Genomic DNA, 20,106 nt, shown 5'->3' with positions numbered 1-20,106 from the left:
GTCAATTTTTTTTTTTATTTCACTTATCCATCTTTTACGAATCAAGAGATTTTTTTTATATTATCCTATATATAGTATTAAGTACCTATACTAAATTTATTGGAATTACAACTTGATGACCGATAACAATGATAATTTAGTAAATAAGACTCTACATTATAACGAATCTAGGGAAAGGGAACAAACAAAAATATGGAAATCAGTTTATGTACCTTTTTACTAACCTGGTTGTAGTGTAGTGATAGAATTGTTCAACCTTTAATTAGAGGTCTCGAATTTGAGCCTTTGATATGGAGAAATCCAACCTCAAATGTGCGTTCCAAATTTAGTCAGAACTCTAATGTGGACACCGAATGGAAAAAGAAAAACAAAATTTGAGAGCTCATCGCTGTTAAGAATCTATGGAAATTCTTCAATACGTAAAATGATTATGTTTTGAACAGCTATATGTTTGTTAATCTTCTGAAATTGTTGTTGCATGATCAAAACAATATTTTTTGTAAACCCACCAGTCACCCTTCTTCTACTCCATAACTAAGCTTCTGTTATTTCAGGCCATTCCTTTTTTTTTTTCTTGGTGTAAAATTGTGATATAAAATCGGTCTATTTTCATTATTAGCATAAGATCTTCATCTAAGGAGAAACTTTTAGACTTGCTATCTAGGAACTTATTAAAACATAATGCAATGAAAGGAACACGGACATTTATTAATCGTCCAATTCCTATAGAACCTATCTTAAAACATTCAGGTGCATTTTCTTTTTTTTCCTTTTCTTCTGTAACCACAGTTCGATAGTCGTACATGCAAGAAATTTGAAACACTTGATGGCGATAATAAGCCCTCATTTTTCTCTCTTCTTATTGTTAAGGACCGAAATAATTAGGTGTTATGCGGAAGCTAGCAAAACAAACCTTGAAAGATCATAAGTAAGAAGACAATCGAGAAATATACCAAAAGACACAAAGATTTAACATGGTTTGATCAACCAACCTACATCCACAAAAGAGATGAGCAATCCACTATATAAATATAAGAGTACAAAATATAGAGAGAAATAATATCAGCAATTCACTTGTAATACAAGGAGGTTCACACACAAGTGATAACTATCACTTGTGTCCCACAAATTCTCTCCCTAACCAAAACTCTCAAAATTTCTACGACTACATTGTGAAAGCTTGATTAAGTTAAAAGGAACAAGCCTCTATTTCTGATAAGAAACTCAGGACAATTAATACCCAACACTTACCTTGCGATTAATAAGAGAACATACAAAAATAGTTTGAAGAGAAGGGGCGGGTAAGGAAGAAACGAAACTTGCTCCAACCAAGTGTGGCCCTGGGACATATCTCTGGACATCGAAATAAATAATCAGATCCATACAACATAATAGGGGCATTATGCCCAGTTTGTACAAAACAATCACGAGTTGCACTTTCCTATCCAAAAAAAGTACAGAATGTTTTAAACTGTTAAGTAGATCTACCTACAAAATTGTAGACAACAAATGTCTACTTTATTCTTCTTTTCTTCTGTTTCTTATATTGTTCATATAGATTCAGAGACAATGTTGTCCCAACCAGTTCCCCTCTTAGTCTTTCATTTTCAGCTATGTCATGCAGCAGTGAATAATGCTCAGAGAGTTTCCTTTTAACATCATTTTCATCAACTTGAACAGTGGAATCGAGGTCTGCCCCCTTACTAATTTGCTTTAGTGAGGCATTCCCTTTTTTTCTCTTGGCATTAAGATCAACTTTTACGATGAACGAGTCCTGCTCAAGTGACAACTCCTTAAAAGCTTGTTGAGGAGATTTGTTGGACAGGTGAATCTGGTTATCACCAGTGCCCAACATAGAAATGTTGGATGCCATTGTAGAAACAGCTGGATGGTAATGCTTTGACAAGAGGTTAAGCTCCCAAAGCACTGAAGCAAGTGCACCACTAAGGTTCGGATCAGTTGCATAAGGCTGATATTTCTGCAACAAAAAAGAACTGGCATCAGCACATTCTACAGGTTCAACTATCTACTGAATATGAATAGCACAATTGGAAACATTTCTTTTTCATGAGAAGGGGGTCATTTCAGTACGAAGCATATAGTTGGTACCATGAATGGCACAGAACACAAATGTCATTGAACATTTCCACAGCTTCCCTGATGGGAAGTTCAATACATTACGACGACTTCAGAAAGTACTACGAAAAGTCTAGAAGTACATTGCATCAGGAATGCCTACTCCTGAATATACTAGATATAAATGCTCTGCAAAGTTTCTATGCCACCATAGTGTCAACAGATCCATGCCCTATGTTTACCATGCCTCTGGTTCCTTCCTCCCCTGACCCCCCACCCCCACCCAAAAGAAAGTATATAAACGAAGCTGGGGAACAAAATTAGAGGTGTCCGTGAACAGAAGGGCCGAAGAGGTGGACTTCTCTTATTTTCTTCAGAAATATCATGTGCATCAATGATCCATATACAAACTTCAAAGATACAAAAGTAAAACTAACTTATGTAAGTAACAAGTCAACATCTTTACACCATCAGTGCCATATAATTAATCAGAAAGAAGACTGGTTCATACCGCAATGGCACCAGAAACAGAGCCACCTCCAGCATCATTTTCTAATAAGTTCCGGCATTTGACGTTCTTCTGAAGAAGATGCTTCAAAGTCACCAAGGCTGCAATAGTTTGACAAATGAGAACCCTAAATCATAACATATATAATCTTGATTAAGAACAAATAGCAGTCTAGTGATGACTAAAAAAAATATGTCGTTACCAGCCAAGGACTCTGCAGGCCCAGAGCATAAAGAGAATGTAGCTAAACGTTTTATAAAAGCTGCAGCCCTTTGCATGTCATGTTGTCGATCATCACAAAGCATTATCTTCAAAGCTTCAGCTAAGATCTCACCTTTATCCCTGCTTACAAAGAAGATGGCTAACCGTGTTACTCTAGCCTTAGATGATGTAACCTCAGACTAATTGAATAAATATCCAACTCTGGTACTTAGAGAGGAGGTTGAAATGTACAAATCTTTCCTCCTCCTTAAAAGGCTGATGTGGAAAAAAAATAGGGTGGAAAGTTAAGACTACCAATGCCAAATAATTGAAACATAGTGATTTGATAGATGGAGAACTACCTTCCTGGCCTGTACTCAATTAACAGATTGTAAAGTTGGACAAAAAAATCCTGAAGATCAACATTCAGTGCGTCCAAATTGTTTCTCATCACTCTGAAAGCGACAATGCAACACTGGAGCCTTTCAGATACTGTCAGACATGCTGAAACATCCTTGGAAGAGCCATCAGAGCTATTGCCACTTCTGGCAAGCTTTCTCAGATAATTCATGAGATCAGACATGAAATCTAAGTCAATTAGCTGGCAAAATTTCCCAATTCCATTAAGACAAGGAGTAAGAAGTGGATAACTTCCAGCTGGCTGAGACGAGAAACCTGCTTCTGATCTGAGAAACAATCACAGTGAAGTTACTTTCTGAGAAAGAATCAAGCAAAAAACATAGTGGATTGGTATAAAATCCAAAGAGTTGGGCACTGAATCACCCAAAAAATTATCTTTCTTTAAATTCTTTATGAGAAAATCAATTAAATAAGAAAGGAAATGAAAGGTGGTCTTCATTCTCCTATTCGTCTTCCTCAGATATCTTCTTCTGGTTTCATAAATTGATCTCAACTGCAAATTTCATTCATATACCTCTTCTTTTATAGTGATGGCTAGTTATAGTTTTGCAAAGAGAAAGGAAATGACTGACTCGCTTGACAACCATGTATTCTTTTCTCCTAGGTAGGATTTTCCTTTTTCTATAAAAGCTAGAAAGCTTTCTGCAAAGGATCATGTTTTTGTGTGAGATTTTCTACTTCCCTATACATTTGTATGACAGGATTTCTCATTAAATCAAATACAATTTCACCAAAATAATAATAAACGACAGGTAGCCCAAAAAAAGGAAGCGCAGTATTTTTCTTTCCTCACTGAGGAACTAGTTCTATGATGTGGTTCAAGTTCAAACCTAGTGTGTTCATGATAATTGAATTCATTGATTGACATGCTCCATTACATCATCAGCAAGAAAAACATACCTAGGCTTTATGGCATGCTTTAGGACACGAAAGTATGTCTCAAAGATAGCTGATAATACATCAGTCTGCATCCTTCTCCTTTCAATAACATCTGTAGCTAATGAAGCAGCCTTCAATTCTGTAGTGACCTGTAAAAACATGAGATGCGCAAATGAGCTTACACTTAACAAGTCCAGTCACAGATCATGTTGGCAAAAGAATACCTCTTCTCGTGTCTTTGACATCATCTCTTTCCGTGTTCTCTTTTTCTCGTTGGCAGCTGATTCTTTCTGCTCCTTAAGGTCCTTTCTTTTAGCATTTTTGCTTTTAAATTTATTCTTAGCATCTTGAGCTTCGCGCCTTCCAAGGTCATCATCAAATGTCAGAGACATAAACACCTGAGCATGACAAAATCATGTTAGGAGGGCAATCATTCTCCCACTGCTAAATCAAAAACTATTTCTAATAGGTTGAGATTCAACAAAAATTAAGCAAGAATTCCCAGGTAGACCCTGTACTTGAATAAATGTTGTTGAGAGTATTAATTCATATGTCAACTAGCAACATTTTAAAAGATCACCATCTTCTTCGTCAATTATTTGACACTGCCATCACATTTAACATTGGAATATTCACCTTTTACCCAATACCCAGGATATGTACTTCAAATTCACATCATATTTAAGTTCAATATGTCATCATAAACAAACTAAGAAAAAGTGTCCTAAACCAAAGTGTCGGTACTAAAATTGCAGACCTCAATGGAATCAGGATGTAGTTGACAATCAGAAGCTTTAACAAGGTCTGCAATCATTTGAACAGCCTCCACCGTTACCTCACCACCGTGCTTCCCCTCATTGGTGAAAAGTGACTTAACAGTAGCACAGCAAAGTTTCCTGTCAACAAGCAGTAGATAGATAAACTTGAGAGAACATAGTTGCTACTTCAAAAAACAGCATAACCTGGAGGCACAAGTATATTATTTGAATATTCTGTTTCACAATCAGCATGCATCTATGGAGAGAGAGGACTAATCTACAAAACAATGCAACATATCTCAATAACTTTAAAGTGCACGAACTCTGTACAATAAATTTTCAAGCTTCGCCATTAGAAGCAATTTAGTAGATTCTGAAATGACATATTAGCATTCAACTTTTGGACAAGACAAGAAGCAATAACAACAACAAACCCAGGGTAATCCCACATGTGGTCTGGGGAGGATAGTTTGTCACTAAAACTAAGCTCACCCCTTTAAAACAAAAACTTCTTCCATTATCAAAGCTTTTAAAAGTTAATATTAGCAAAAAGTGGCTAGGGATTCAACATAACAAAATTAAAGGCTCGGCTTCATAAGTTAAAAGTTAAGTATAAGTCTCAACTATTCCCTAATATATACGCCTAATCGAATTACATCAACAAAAACGGGAAAATAGATTAGACATAATATATTGGATGAATGTAAAACAGTTAAGTAAACAAAGGTGTTGGATAGATTAACTAATGAGAAGCCCTTTTAAATCCTCAAAACTTTTTAGAGAAACCCCTTTCAAATCTTCTCTCACTCCAAACCCTCAAACATTCCAATAAATAGTTTAAATATAGCCTCTACAAAGAAGTGATTGCAATATTTGCCCCCAAAGCCCTGGTCTAGCAATAAGAGTGCAATGTATTATGTGTGTGTTAGACACATGTTACAAGTTTGGGATCTTCCCTACACAAAAGCCTTGTATTTAAGTGGAGAAGGGTATAGGGATTAGGGGCAGGCTCGTTAACCACAGAGTTTCGAACCATGGGTTACTAGCCCTCTAGGTTATCAAAAAAGAATGCATTGCAATTTTATGGGGTCTCTCAGTCATCCAACTAACCAAATAGAGACCTCATTATCAGGTTTACTCTCTATAACCTCATTGCACTTAAAAAGTTAAATATTAATTCAGCCTCACAATTAAGGACTTCAATACCAGTCCTTCCATGGAATAAGTGCTTGTAATTGTAGATTTATTTTAAAGCTTAATTTTCTGCAACCAAGTCAGAACAGAAACCAAATAACGCTTGTCTTGCATCCTCTATAATGCCAAAGCAACTCGAAATGAAGAAAGTTTGTATACGACTAGTCGTGAGAACTGAAGATTTTCAACACCAGAACAGGATCATAGGGCAACCCAATGAAGGATTCATGGAGGGTAAAAGATACAAAATGGAAGGAAACGAAAGAGGAGCAGTAGGCATAATTTACCTCGATATGTCATCCTCAGAGCTTATGTTCCTTATAACAGCACCTAACAAATTCTCTCGAAAATTGAAGTGTGGAACTGCCTCGAGTAATATACAGATGCAGCGAACTGCGACACGTTTGTATACAGCCTGCTTTTCAACAGCTAGCAGCTTCTGTATATACGCCTGTTAATACCCAAATAGGAAAAGGAGTAATGAGCAAAATTATCTAAGGATGCAAGTTAAGTCTCTAAGACTAGAATTATATTATTTTGTGACAAGACTAGATTTATATTTGAATCTGCAATCCGAATACATAACATTTCTAAGGATGCAAGTTAAGTCTCTAAGACCATTTTTATTGTCAAAAAAGTCTCTAAGACAATTTTGAAATAGGAAAATCATATTCTATGTAACTTTAAATTTCAAATTTTCTTCATCTCAGCAACTTACCTTGCTGATACGAGATATATCAAGAAGTTTATTTGATAAAACGTACAGTCATCCTGATACATAATAACTTAGATTGTACCCATTTGATTGACCACCTTTCAAAGACAAATTCTTACTTTTACTTCTATTCATTTCATAGAAGTTGCTTCAGTATGTGAGCATGCTTAACATAGTAGGAGTCTAGCTAGCCCTTACACTCGTCAAATTTATTTACTCATTCTCAGGTGATGAATTTACTTTAATACTTTGAATTTAATATCCCACAGCTAAGATAATTCATATAATACCCTGGATAAAAAAAGTATGTCTGGTGTTTATTCATACATAATAACAGGTAGAAATATGTAAAATAGTTGCAATGTAATGAGAATTCAATAACTCAACCTAACATCTGGAGGAATACATTAATTATTACAGCAGCCCTAGCACTCTTATCTGCATTAAGTACCTCAAGATGCTATCATGTAACACCAGAAATAAGAACAGCTCGAAGAATATATATTCCTGTGTTTCATACTTCTTATTCCAAACAAAGTACAATTTCTATGGTCTGAATTCATATTTTTCCATCCACAAGACAAAAGGTCAAAAGTCCATTAACACAGTGCACTAAAAAGGTGGCACAATAATTTTCAAACAAAGAATTGGAACACAACAAAGTGGTCAAGCCTGTTATTAACAATATGCACTAGCAGCTATAATATGAATTCAGATGTCAATCAATTAATATATGAGATTTTGATCCATAAATCAACCTTATATGCAGATAAGAGGGTAGATTCATAGAACCGCATTTTCTTAACAGCCTTTGATACTTTCATATCCTGCTCCTTTTCAGTTGGCAGACGGATGCGATACCTGGAGCACATATTGAAAGGACATAAGAAGAGTTAATTGTTTACATAGTAAAGTTGACAAAAGAACAAAAAACTACGACAAGTAAACTAGAAGCAGCCCATGAACTCTTGCAAGCTTCTCACCCAGGAATGATATCTCTGAAAACAGCCAACAAAGACTGAAGGGCAAGTACCGCTATATCACGATCACCATCTTTAGAAATCTCCAGCATCTCCTTGAGAGATTTGATGTTTGATTCAGGATCAGTAAGCAGTGCAGTTCCCAGCTCAGCTAGTCTAAACTTCTTTTTTTGATTGGCCTCTTCTGCTGTCATATCATTTCTCACCTCGTCCTAACACCAAGGAAGTATAAATCAATATACTTGTATCCAAATTTAAGTGTCCTTTTTTACCATAGTTAATAAAAAATTCTGCAACCAGCATACGGTAATGACAATATAAATCCTAGAATTCGAAGTAAACATCACTAAAATATACTTCAACAACGCCACTGAATTATAAATTGAATTGCAAAGTTACTTTCCAATTAATCAAATACAGAAGAGAATCATTGGATTTTTGTTGAAGTAATTGAACTAAGGGAGTTGAAGAGAGAAATAAGAAGAAGGAAATGATTCAGAAGCTGGCTGGGACACCACGGTTATCAAAAAAAGATTTGATTCACAAGGAGCAGAAAAACAAAGGTAGTAGAAGAGAAGGTGCTATCAAGAAGAAGAAGACAGCAGCAAAGAGGACACTAAAGTGTATATAAGAGAAGTCCCAAGTATACTTGATATAAAAAAGCCCTATTTTTCCTGTTCTTTTTTATTATTTGTCTTTTTTTATCCATTGAAATTCGATTCAGAAAATCAACCGCTTCTTGTAGGTTCACTTTACACCTCACCATCTAAATTCATAGTTTCTTCCATAAGGCAATAATCTCTCACTTTGCATTGCTCCGTTATTTAACGATGGCTAATGGCTTTTAATAACAGTGGTTATTTTGTTGGAGGAAGAATATAAAAATAAGCTCACAAAACTTCGTACATACTATATATTGAAAGAGTATTGACGAAAAAAAGAGGAAAGTATATTTGGGACAGCTAAAGACAGGTTTGTCATCCTGATTTTTGGGTCCGAGGGAGTATTATTTTCTAGAATAGTCGACACAGAAATGCCTAGCTTAAATCACGCTACAAAACCTCTTACAAAGATCACCCCAATCCAAGTGGTTTAAGATTTCCTCCTTTACCAAAATTAGGAAAACGTGAAGCACCGAAACCAGGTATTAATTCCACTAATTAACAGTATAGTGACAGTGCAACTAGGGGTGCCAGCATGTGACAGTGCAACTAGGGGTGCCAGCATTAACTTGTGTAGTACCCAACTCTCATCATATATACTCTTTTCAAAAGTTCAAGTGCCTCTTTTCCCTCTTTGCATTGTCATCTACAATTTAAAATTACTTTAGGGTAGATATTCTAGCACAACAGCATATCTTTTAGGATATATAATGCACATACCAAGACTTCAGCTTGAGGTATTTGCTCAACATCTTCTACTTCTGTTCCCTCTTTTGCCTGTTTCTTAGCCTCTTTCCTAATTTTCTTCAATTTGGCACGCTTCTCCGCTTTAGTCAGCCTCACCACACTTGCATCAATACCAGCATCTTTGTTGTTAGTATTAGCTTCATCTTTATCTTCGTTTTCAGATTTTTGTGTAGCCTTTGGCACTGTATAACATGATAAGACTCAATTAACGGTTACAGCAGGTAAAATACTGGGTGATGATGAGTGAACAAGAGCTTTCAGTACCTGTCCTGTAATAAAGTTTTCCATCTAATGTCTTCACAGGAAGAGCATCCACAGGATCAACCTCTAGTCCCTGCTGTTTTTCTGTTTCTTTATCAAGTGACTTCTTCTTTAATCGCCTTTCATACAGAGACTCTAGCTCATCTTCTTTCACATCGGCTACACGAGTAACGTGCCTTTCCAATAACAATAATAAGATCAGTAATAGAACTTTAGAAAGTTAATAGACTTGCATAAGACGGGAATAGGAAATAAGAAACTTAAAGAAACAGATGTTCTAACTAAATCGTACTCCCAATGTTGAACATAGAAAAAAATAGAAGCTAAGCAAATACAAAAGGACACATCACTCTAACAATATTTAAAAAACATAGCAATCCATTGAACAAATAAAAGTTGCAGTGTCAGATAGATTAACCTGAAAAAGGGCCAAATGCCAAGGAAAACGTCATGAGTGGGAAATGAAAACGACCCCTAACTACAGGGGCACCAGGGTGAACTATTCAATAATCCAGGATACTGTGAGAAGATCACAAGAGCTTAAGAAAATTCCAGGATATGGTGAACTTCTTCGAATTGGTGAATTATGGGCCCATTGACAAGCTACAAAACTAGGATAAGCATTAAACTAATTAAGCTCTGGAGCTTCTGAACAAAGAGCCAAACTATGGAAGCTAAAGGTAGTTTCGTGACCACTTAAAACGAGATTTTCAAAAAGGAAAAAAAAAAGTTCACTGTGGACCAATCATTACTGTAGGCCGCAATAGAATCTGGCAGAAAAATATGCTCAGATGTCAATCTTGTGTCAGTTTGAATCACTCATTCAGATGGGGGAGAATGGATTGATTCCAAATGAGCTATTATGCCTGCCAAAGCTCACACATCTGTAACATGGAAGAATTGTTTCCCTGATTAAACCCACTTCCGCGACCAAAAAAAGGATTCCAAAGTTGAAATGGGAGGCAAATTCTTTGAGCTAGACTTCCTTTTCTACCTATTTGATCTTTTCTAACTAAAGTTTAACTATTTGACCCAGCAATGTTCGTTACACTTCGATAATTTTAGGTCAAATATCAATCTTAAGTTTGGCACTTCTGATCATGAGAGAGGAGTTTATTGGCCTCTCATTTATTTGGGGGAAATGTAAAACACACAGTTGGATCATCAAGTAAATCTTTTTTAATGATGAGAAGATTTTGGCAGAGATCACCAACATAGTACCTTCGATGCCAGAAGTTTGACCTTTTACCTATTGAGTCTTGGAAAATACTCTCAACACGTCACTGAGTAGAATTTTTCAGTAAGAGATGAGCATGAAGGCAAGGATAACAGCAATACAGAGGGAAAAGACACTGGCCACTTAGATAAAGCTCTAGCATACTCCATATAGTGCATTAACATGTGGAAAAGTCAAATGAAGCACAAGTTATAAAATATGTAGGTATCCTACAATTTTTGAGATAAAGGTAACACGTATTCATAGATAACTCAGCACCAAAACAAATGCTGAGCGAGAGGATTTACAATTACAAAAAAGGAGTATGGGGGTTCATTTGTACATTTATTTTCTAACACTTTGCCTATGAAATCTACTAAATCTCCTATATCTCCCATTAAAACCTGCTTATACCAAAAATAGAAAAGGCAGCAGCTATTCATCTTGATTTTCTAAATGGAATTTCTTCTATCTTCAAATGTCTTAGGTTTCTCTCCTTCCAAACTGTCCACCATATTTGTCATCAATCCTCCTCTGCCTCCTTTCTTCCAACTCCCTTCCTACATAGAGCTAACATCGATTTTTGCTTCCCTTCTAGGCATTTAAAAAATCGTTCTTCCATGAATTTTCTTCTTCTTTATTAAAAATTCAATATTTGATCAACTGGTCATATTTTTTTATCAGGTTGATCAACTGATCATAAGAGAACTAATGGGAAAAAACAATAACTATATACCAGATATAATTTCAAATATTAATCTCTCACAAATCAATTAAACAGTATATTCCCCTTTGCAAGAGCTGTCTTTTCTAGTTTTCAGATATGTAGACTTTTGAGTGAACATTTTTCAAGCAAAACAGACACATTTATACCACATTCATATCATCCAACTTACCAAATCAAAATGAAAAAGTTTAGGTATCTATGCATCAATCCACAAAAATAAAGTCGAAACCTTTGTAATACACAAAACCATGCCCAGGGTTGCAAGATTAAATTTTTTTTTTAAAAACCATATCTCTATGTGCATTAGGTCCAACAACATAAAGTGAGAATAAACACATATACATGCCAATAATTGCTTACTTATTAATTGACTTCGTATCCAAATTCGACAAGAATCCAGTATATTCTCGATTTTCGCTTACAAAAAGCACGTCTTCATCTGATACTTCGACTGCTTCATCAGGAACTTCCGGTGGAAGATCAGGCGGTAGCACAATCTTCTGCTTTTTCTTCCCCATTACTACTAGTCTCTGCAAGAGGTATATATACAAACAGTGAGCTTCTAAAATCAACTAAACATAACCTGGAGCTTCACTAAGTAAAAATTTCAACAAAAAAAAAGGTACTTGCTTAAACGAAAACGAATATTAGAACACAATCACAAAATCAAGCAAGTAGAGGCAGATACTCAGTGTAATATGCAGAGATGAAGATGAACATACGCTTTGATTTGATTTTTCTGTTGAGAGAGAATGCCAATAGTATGGTGTTTTGCAGAAAGAGAGGGAGGAGGGAAGCGGCTGAGTGAGAAAATTAATTTGAGGGCTCAATCTGAATTGGAGCGAAAGTTTGGGTTTGGGTCTACTATTTCTATCGGCCCATTTAAAAAAAGGAATATGGGCTTTCACACAAGTTCATGAGTAAGTGCTCAAATAGCCAATTTTGGTTCATTTTGGCAGTTTGCAAGTTTTTCCTTTCATGTTAATATCTAAAGATGTACGTTGATTGAATCAGATGACAGCTTTACAATCAATAGATCGGTACTGGATGCAAAGGTTGAATAGAGAAATTTTGTACTTTGTTTATATGATGTTGAGGGGGTGCAAACGTTGAATAGAGAAATCTCGAACTTTGTTTATATGATGTTTGATCGAAGCTTACTTGTGAGCTTAATATTTGTCTCTTGGTCCTTTTAAAGTTGTAAAAGTTTCTTCAGAAGTTTGGAGATTATAAATATAATTGAATTTCAAACATATATGATAAATTTTAGGTGGAATGACCTGGGAAACCATTGTACTTGACCATGTTTGTTCAAATGGACCCTTAAACTCATTCAAACACAATATTTTAAACGGAAAAGGCTCAAAAATACCCCTAAACTATCCGAAATAGCTTATATTTACCCTTAAACTATATTTCGGCTCAAAACTACCCTTCCCGTCATACTATTGGGTCAAAAGTACCCTTCTTATTAACTGAAGTTGTTAAATGCCACGCGGATGCCATGTGGATGCCACATGACATGCCACATAAGTGCCACAATTTCATTCATTTCCACATACGAATATTCCTAATCCCTAATTTTCCCCCTCATTTCTCCATTTCCATTTCAAACCATTTCACCCACCCCCTTTCCCCTCATTTCTCCAATTGAGCATACATGAAAATAGCTCAATTGCAAAGCGTGGTTGCTGCTGGCTGCTTTTCTTTAGGGGAAAAACTTTTCTTACCCTATCTACGAAATTAGGGAAAAGGGGTGAGTGAAATGGTTTCAAATGGAAATGGAAAAAAATTAGGGATTAGGAATATTAGTCTATGTGGAAATGAATGAAATTGCGGCGCTTACGTGGCATGCCACGTGGCATTTAATAGTTTCAGTTAATAAGAAGGGTACTTTTGACCCAATAGTATGATGGGAAGGGTAATTTTGAGCCGGAATATAGTTTAAGAGTAAATATGAGCTATTTTGGATAGTTTAGGGGTATTTTTGAGTCTTTTCCATATTTTAAACCCCTTTCGCATATGATATGTCTGCGTATAATACACTCATTTTACACATGAAATACCACGTCATTTTTTAATGACACATCATTATTATTATTATTTTTTCCAATAACACATCAGAAATTAAATTTTAAAAATAAATAATATTAAAAAATAAAAAATGCAAATTTCTTTCTCTCTTTCCCCTTCCTACTTCATCTTCTTCATTCCCACCCACTAACTACGCCTCACCCCAAAAATAAAATAAAAATCATCATTTTTATCTTTCTTCACGGTTCACACTCAAAAGTTTTCTCAATAATAAAATATGATAGATTGTAATTAGCTCTTGCACGTGCTTTAGGTTCTATTTATTTTGATTTGATAAAAAAAATTAAGAAAACTTCAAGTTGGGAAAAATATATTTATGAGTAAACTCAAACAATAGATCTTAAATTTATGAAAATAGTGAATGATATATTTTTGCTTGCAAAAGCTTTTTTTAATTTTATATTTGATGATTGTGGTGATGGGGTGTACGTCAAAGAAGAAGAATAGAAAAGGGGTAGGGGTGGGGTGTGGGTCTGGGGATGAAGAATAAGAGAAAAAAGGATGGGGTGGGGCTGAAGAAGAAGAGAGAAGGGATGGGGTGGGCTGAAGAAGAAAGGTTTTGAGATTTTTTTTTAATTATTATAATTATTTTGTCTTATAATTTTAGTAAGTTCATTCACTTGCTTTAAAACGCGTGTGGTCACACATTTGTCCAACTCATTCATTTTAATGTCACATAAGCTCGATCAATGGTCAAGGGGGTTTAAAAATTAGAGTTTCATCGAGTTTAAGGGTTCATTTGGCAAAGTGATAAGTAGAAGGGTTCAATTGACAAACGGATCCAAATACAGGGGTCTCCCAAGTTATTCCGCCTAAATTTTATGAAAGTAATTCAGGAAGTAAGTTGATAACCTAATTATGTTGCATATACACTCTTCTTAATATCTTTCTTATTCAAACTAATTTTATAATGTTTTCTTTGATTGCTAGAGATCTTTTCAAAATGTTTTTCTTTCTAGGTAACATGTTGCTCTGCAAAAGATCCTCATGTACCATAGAGTCATGATCTTTGATCTCCAGATCTTTAAATTATGTTTTAAATGAGACTGAAATTTATTAAATAAGTTTGTCTTGTTGACCAATTATTTTAATTATTCTAGTCTTTTAATCCACAGTGTTTTGATCTCCAGATCTTTAAATTATGTTTTAAATGAGACTGAAATTTATTAAATAAGTTTGTCTTGTTGACCAATTATTTTAATTATTCTAGTCTTTTAATCCACAGTGTTTTGATCTCTACGATTGGGTTGGGTATTTAAATGTACATTATTTATCTTGGTCAATTACAAACGGAAAGTGTAAATTGTAATACATTATAAAAATGTTTTCTATATAATTACTAGCAAAAAAATTGTGTATTAAAATTTTTATTATGACTATAAGATTATGTTTCTTGCTCGTATCGTACCATTGGTATTGTCGTTATACTTGTTTTTTTATCGTTTCCTCCCACCAAAAGAATTCATCTTTATGGATCTCAACAAAAGAAATTAGTGATTATATGTTCAAATAATCCATTCAAAGACAGAAAGAAAAGAATTGCTTTTGCTTCTCATTTAATTAAATTATAAGTCAAAAATATTTCTAGTTATGACCTAATTTTTATAGAAAATATTATATAATATCTAATTTGCAAGATATGTCCTTTAAAAATTATATTACATAAAAGTTTGGGTACCTAAAAGTTTCAAATTTTAAAAATTAGAAGACAAAACTTCATAGATTCTGAAAATAAATTTATTATTTCCTCCGTTCAATAATAAATGTCCCCTATAATAAAAATAGATGTCTAACAATACTTGTTTAGTTTAGAAAATTAAGAGATAATGTATATTTTGTGTCTATACTCTTGCTATACATACTCCTTTTATCCCTTTTTATTTGTATAATTTTGATTTTTTACTCGTAATTTTTGACAAATCAAGAGAAGAGAGTATTTTTTACCTATTATATCCCATTTTATTTAATCATTAAATTAATTTTAAAATTCTGTCAATTACTAGAAATAAAATAATAAACTCACAATGTTAATTAGTATTATTTTCTTAATAAATATATGAAGTAAAAAATAAACAAGTAAATAGAAACGGAAACAGTTTTACATAAAAGTATGGGTCCCTAAAAGTTTTAAAAATTAAAAGACGTAACTTCACATTTCAATTTTTCACTATCTATAATTTGTCAATATCCAAGGCAAATATATCTTTTCACATTATAAAGTATCTCTGACAAATATGTATTTTTGGACATTTGTGCGAATGAGCCGTGTGAGATTCGAACTGTTCAGTGATGCTCATCCCATGTACAAGGAGTCGGTGCAATTTATCCCAGTCTTCTCGAAAGTACCACAAAAAAAAATTTAAATTTAAATTTAAACATCATTGGACGGGAGTTAGATAATAATCGAATTAAAATTCAATTCAACTCAAATTTATTTAGGTCAAAAGGAGTTTGATCAAAATGAGTCACGTAATAAATTATAAGCATAATACATAAACATGACCATTAACTGACGTTAGCCGACAATTATGATATTTAACTTTGAGTGTAAACAAATAGACATTTAAACTTGTATAAAATTGAACAAATAGACACACTCGTCCTACATGACACCCTACATGAAAATTTCGTGTCCTACGTGGCGTCGTATTATGTCATGTGGGATATATGTGTCTACTAGTTCAATTTTATATAAGTTTAAGGGTCTACTTGTGCACACTCAAATATGAAGATATAGTTATCCGTTAAAGTCAAGTTAAAAGTCATGTTTATGTATTATGTCTAAATTATATAATGGGTCAAGACTCAACTCATACCAATTTTTACTAAACTTAATTATTTTATTTATTTTTTTAACTACTTTAGTACCTAATAAAAATAAAAAATTCTTTATTATAATTATATATATAAGTATAACATATCAAATTAAAAAATAATTTTTTTTAAAAATATTTTGACAAAATTCTTATGAATCAATTCACCCAAATTTTATTGGGTTAAGATGAACGGAGGTTAAAAAAGTTGAGCTAATCCTACACCAAAAAGGAAAAGAAAAAACAATCCCTTTATTTAGCAGCAATAATCAGAAAGAGAAAATCAGAAACTTTCCAAAGATCTATCAACAGAAAGAGGAAAACAAAAACCCTAACCCTAATTCTATATAAACCACTATTATTCTTCATCACCAGCCAAAACTCATCATCCATCGCTGTTTCTCTCGAAAAAACTTGTTTTCCTTCATCTAAAGATTCATTTCTTTTTTTTTCTTGCGAATTCCATTGTGAATGGTAGAAATCCTCAAGAACTTGTTAATGATCTCCCCTTTAACTCCAAAAAGGGGGATCTCTGTTTCATCTGCTTTCTCCTTTGGCTCTTGCAAAGAAGGCTGGTACTTCCGCTGCCTCGGCGTTGACCCTTAAACGCTGTTCGCTTATTCCACAATTTCTCGAAATCTCTAATCGTGATTTTTTCTTCTTTTTGCCCTGATTTGTTTGATTGAAAATAAATTTTGGAAAATACCAGAAAAAAAAAATTTTGAAATTGAAAACAAGATGCTGCTTTACAAGCCAAAGAAGAATCAAACCGGAAAAGGAAACCGGATTTTGATTAGTATTACGGTTCTCGGAAGTGCCCGGTCCGATCCGGTTTGTTGTTAATGAAGAGGAGCTTGTGGCTGATGTTATTGATACTGCAATGAAAGCTTATGCTAGGGAAGGCCGCCTTCCTGTTCTTGGTTCTGACTTCAGTAACTTTGTGCTTTATTGCCCCAGTGCTGGCACTGAAGGTAATTCTCACCATATCATCATGTATAGAAATCTAAACAAATGTTGCGTTTTTACCCTTTTTTTTACATATAAGTTAGATGGGTTTTGTTTTATCAGTTTAGTATGTGTTGAATATACACTCAAATTTGTGTTTTGTTGGTGAGAATTTTTGGTGTGCTCTTTGTTTTTTGCATCAGAAAATTTTCAACTCGTGATGATTATCAAGTTGATGCATTCTGAATTGTGTTATTTTGAGAGTTCTGCTTGTTAGGTCTTAATTTGTTTTGTTCTGTAGCTTTGCTTGCTTTTATAAACAAGCTAGCATTTTGTATAATTTTGCTGATTTGATGATGCCGACTTGTTTGTTCAACCTTGGTTTGTTAGTCATAAAGTTTGCTCTTTGTTCTTTGCATTTGGTTGCTTTTATGATTATCTTTAGCAACTTGTTACTGATTTAATTAGTTTGATTATAAAGTTGCATATGCTCGAGTTTATTGTTGATTTGCTATAGCTGCTTGCCTCAAATTTATGATTAGTTGGTTTAAAAAATTGATCTTTTGCTCAATTTTTGCAACTTCATATGAACAATTTGCATTTGGTACAATGTGTGTTCATTTGTGCTCTAAAATGCTTTTAATGTTCCAACATTATAAAAAAAATTTATGTTTGCTGGGATCAAACTGTTAGAGCTGAGGGTCTACGGGGAACTACCTCTCTACCTCCGAGGTAGGTGTAAGGTCTGGTCTGCCTTTGCACTTGCCTTCCCAGATCCTGCTTTTTCTGATTACTCTGGGTATGTTGTTGTTGTGGTGGTGGTGGAACTGTTGGTGCCCACTCTAACTCTAAATTAGTAGATGGACTGCTTTTTGTCCGAGTATAGAGGCTCTTGTTTTTGTTCCAATGTGGATGAGTATTTTTACTTATGTGCTTATGTTCTCATTGCAGCTCTGGGTCCATGGGAGACTATTGGATCGCTTGGAGTTCGAAATTTCATGCTGTTCAAGAAGTCATCACAGGGTGAGAACACAGTTGATGATGGGAAGCAGTCACCAATCCGGAAGGGAGCTGGAAGCTGGAAGACATGGTTTAACAAGTCAATCAGTCGCAAGATAGCATCTCACTGATCAAGTACACCTCGATCTTTTGAAATTTTTCTTCGATGCGGTATGTCGCATATTGTGTGTTACATGCGACCAAATAAACGAGTGCAGTATTTGTGTTTTCAATAATGGCAAAGTAAAACCTTTGTCAGCTGTTGAGTTTTTGAGTTTGTGTTCAATGTGTGTTAGTTCTTTGAATTGGGTAAACGTCTTGTTGGTGTTTCAGTAATCAAATGGCAAGCAAACATTTTCTATGAAAGGAATTATTTTTTCTTCCCATTCTATTAATGTTGTTTTAACTTTTAAGCATGCACGTTATGGGTAAACGAGTAAGTAGCATCTCCAACTAAAACAAATTATATAGAAAATAACAATTATGTCTAGAGTCAAGCTCTTCTCGATTCAAACCAAAGTGATGAGAAGTTAAAGGACCTTGAGGTGAACACGATGCTTAATCCCAAAATCACAGCTTAGTTGTACAAGATACGCTTAATCCCAAAATCACAGCTTTTCAGTCAAAAACTCAACCTCGGAGATTGGTGTGTAATATTGAAAACAAGGGTGGAGATTAGTGTATAATATTTGACCCAACACAAAAGTAAGAAAAACAAGGGCGATGAAAAACTCAACCTCGGAGATTAGCATGTAATATTGAAAACAAGGGCGGAGATTAGTGTATAATATTTGACCCAACACAGAAGTAAGAAAAACACGGAGATTAGTATGTAATATTGAAAACAAGGGCGGAGATTAGTGTATAATATTTGACCCAACACAAAAATAAGAAAAACAAGGGCGATAAACTTGCCTGGAAGTAGTAGGCGCATGGCTGTTTAATGGGTCTCATTTTGAAGGCAGAAGCAAGGATATTTGTGTTTTTGGCCTTCTTCAGTACACACGTCCCTAATTACTTAATCATTTTTTTTAGTTGTCTCTAATTACTTGTTTATTTTGACAAATTAAGAAAGGACAAATCTTTTTTTTACCTATTATACCCTTAATTAATTATTTTGAAAAAGATAAAACTTCTTGAAAATTGTAAGTTTTTAATTCACTCACTTCATAATTAATAGGGATAAAATGGTAAATTCATTATATCAATCATTGTTTTCTTTTAATAAGTGAGACAATTCAAAAGTTGACTAGTAATTAGGGACAAAAGGAGTATTAAAATATAGAAATATACAACTTAAAATATCATAATCTCTAAAATTTTCTGCTATTTAAAAAATTACAAAAAATTTTCTATCGGATACGTCTCTATGATTAACTAATGTGTCATTTGCAATGTATTAGACGAATGGATGTGTCCGAAAAATTGGGGAACTTCCGGGATATGAATATTGGAATTTTCCAAAAATTTATGGCCATACATGATTTCCTAACCAGAAAAGAAATAAAAAATATTCGGATATTATAAAAATAAGCAAGTTTTTAACGCAAATTTGAGTTTCAAAAATTTCTCAGACGCAACAAAAATGCAACTTTCACAGTATATAGAGTACTTGTTGCGAGGGAAAAATACTCTTTACAATCATAAGGTTCACGTGAAACAGAACACTCTCTCGAGCGCGAAAACAGAGAGAAAATGGAGGACATCACAAGTGAAAGAGAAATAGCTGAAGCTCTCAAGCCTAAAGTCGCAATTCAATGTGCTAAATCTGCAATTCTCATCTCATTGCTGAAAAATACTACTCTCGATTATGCGAATCTTAACCAAAACAAGGTAATCAATCACTTTTCGTTTCACTCTGTTTTACATGCGTTTGATTATTATATGATATATAGATCGGAAATTTTTGTT

The 20,106-nt window shown here is 34.2% G+C and overlaps 1 protein-coding gene and 1 pseudogene across 2 annotated transcripts; one reads left to right on the top strand and one right to left on the bottom strand.

The window, feature by feature from the left end:
- Positions 1-1,323: 1,323 nt before the first annotated feature.
- On the bottom strand, positions 1,324-11,899 carry LOC125814133 (nucleolar complex-associated protein 3). The gene is made up of 13 exons (XM_049493582.1): positions 11,705-11,899; positions 9,405-9,577; positions 9,114-9,322; positions 7,735-7,943; positions 7,510-7,612; positions 6,324-6,487; positions 4,842-4,980; positions 4,309-4,482; positions 4,106-4,233; positions 3,148-3,471; positions 2,787-2,926; positions 2,588-2,685; positions 1,324-1,978 (listed from the first exon to the last, which is right to left on the bottom strand). The coding sequence occupies exons 1-13, from the start codon at positions 11,860-11,862 to the stop codon at positions 1,514-1,516; spliced, it is 2,484 nt and encodes an 827-aa protein (XP_049349539.1). The 5' UTR covers positions 11,863-11,899; the 3' UTR covers positions 1,324-1,513.
- A 4,665-nt stretch (positions 11,900-16,564) lies between these two features.
- On the top strand, positions 16,565-18,583 carry LOC125814158 (uncharacterized protein At4g22758-like; annotated as a pseudogene). The gene is made up of 2 exons (XR_007442111.1): positions 16,565-17,222; positions 18,148-18,583. The product of XR_007442111.1 is annotated as an uncharacterized protein At4g22758-like (transcript).
- Positions 18,584-20,106: the final 1,523 nt, after the last annotated feature.

Source organism: Solanum verrucosum, unplaced genomic scaffold (assembly GCF_900185275.1).
Source record: "Solanum verrucosum unplaced genomic scaffold, falcon-dt-bn FXZP01000230.1, whole genome shotgun sequence".
Lineage (NCBI taxonomy): Eukaryota > Viridiplantae > Streptophyta > Magnoliopsida > Solanales > Solanaceae > Solanum > Solanum verrucosum.
Note: the sequence above shows the minus strand (reverse complement) of the source record. Positions and strands in the feature narration are given on the sequence as shown.